At 39.9% G+C, this 1337-nt stretch overlaps 1 protein-coding gene across 1 annotated transcript in view; it reads right to left on the reverse strand.

Annotated features, from left to right (window-relative positions):
- Positions 1-21: 21 nt before the first annotated feature.
- The window catches only part of LOC107589499 (uncharacterized), a 4298-nt gene continuing 2982 nt past the window's right edge, over positions 22-1337 (reverse strand). The window contains exons 3-4 of the mRNA XM_016277953.1: positions 924-1107; positions 22-844 (exon numbers count right to left, since the gene is read on the reverse strand). Of these exons, the coding sequence (XP_016133439.1) occupies positions 238-844; positions 924-1107 (791 nt within the window). The 3' untranslated portion in view covers positions 22-237. The remainder of the gene's footprint in view (positions 845-923; positions 1108-1337) is intronic.

Below are 1337 nucleotides of genomic sequence, written 5' to 3' on the forward strand. Positions count from 1 at the left end.
TAGACCTTAAGCATAAATAAAAATAATATTTTTGCCTGAAACTAATTATGAATTGCAGAAGTGTTGAGTAATATGGAGAAAACAGTTCAGGTCCACTGCCACGGATGATTTGACTGCAGCGCTGCAATTATGTTTTGATTAGAAGCACCAAAAATCAAACATTTCAATACATACAACTAGTGGGAACAATTAAAACAAAAAGAGCTGGATGTTTATTACTGATTCCACCTGAACCCTTCAGAACTTCTTCTTTCCATAACCCCGCTTTATCAGTTCAGCCTTCCACACAGCAAAGGGTTTTGTTTCGGTCTCCTCACAATGCCAGTTGCCAAAATACTGCCGATGAGTTGACATTATTCTCTCTTTATTGCACTTTCTGCACTGGATAGCCTCTGATCGTCGCACATACTTCCTGGTACAAATGCCATCTTTTTCCTTGACCAGTTTTCTCTTCCAGTGGTACTGTGTGGTGTAAGGAGCAGGAACCGAATGGCAGCTCGCTGTTGCTGGTGCATCAATCTTTTGTGCAGGTGTTAAAACCACAATCATTTGTTTTGACAGAAAAGGGCTGGAAAACAAAACTGGCAAAGTCAACGTTGAGCCTGACTGGGCTTGAGCAAGAGCAGGTTGTTCTGTTGAGGCTTCTTCTTGTGTTGTGTTGCTGTTTTCCATCACAGTGTCTGGAGGCAAGTTTGAAATGAGAGGCTTGTCATCGCAATTGTACTCCATATGATCCTCTTCTTTTATGAAAGGAACCTTCTCTGGAGCCGTCACTCCTGTCGCCGGTGAGGATGTGATTGGAGGAAAGAGATCTTCCCCCTTAAACGGAGCACCTCGGCTTGTCCTGGAAAAGATTGAATGACTCACATTAATATTTTTAAAGTGCCTCTTGGAAATACCAAGCTGAAGTATATTTTGCATACATCGATGGAGAAGCTTCTATGGGTTGATGTGCGATTGTCCAATCCCCAATGTCCTCTAGTTTGCAGCAGCCCTCATTTTTAGCCATTTGGACGTCAGTGGTTTCCATCTGTCTAATGATAAATCTACTGTCCTGGATTGCTTTGCCAGTCTGATGGTAAAGGTACTCGACCCCAATCAGTTCACCTGAAAATGAGTTGAAGATCAATGCACTTGAAATCAACACATGCAATCAAAATGTAACCATGTTTTATTAAATGGATAGTTCACATAAATATGAAAATTCATTCTCACGTCATTATAAAATTTCTTTCTTGTGTGAAACACAAAAGAAGCCATTTTTAAGTTTTGGTGACAATTACGTTCAGTGTCATTATTGTTAACAAAAAAAGTAAAGGCTGATATATATATATATA

This window comes from Sinocyclocheilus grahami, unplaced genomic scaffold, assembly GCF_001515645.1.
Source record: "Sinocyclocheilus grahami isolate Dianchi unplaced genomic scaffold, SAMN03320097.WGS_v1.1 scaffold116.1, whole genome shotgun sequence".
Classification (NCBI taxonomy): domain Eukaryota; kingdom Metazoa; phylum Chordata; class Actinopteri; order Cypriniformes; family Cyprinidae; genus Sinocyclocheilus; species Sinocyclocheilus grahami.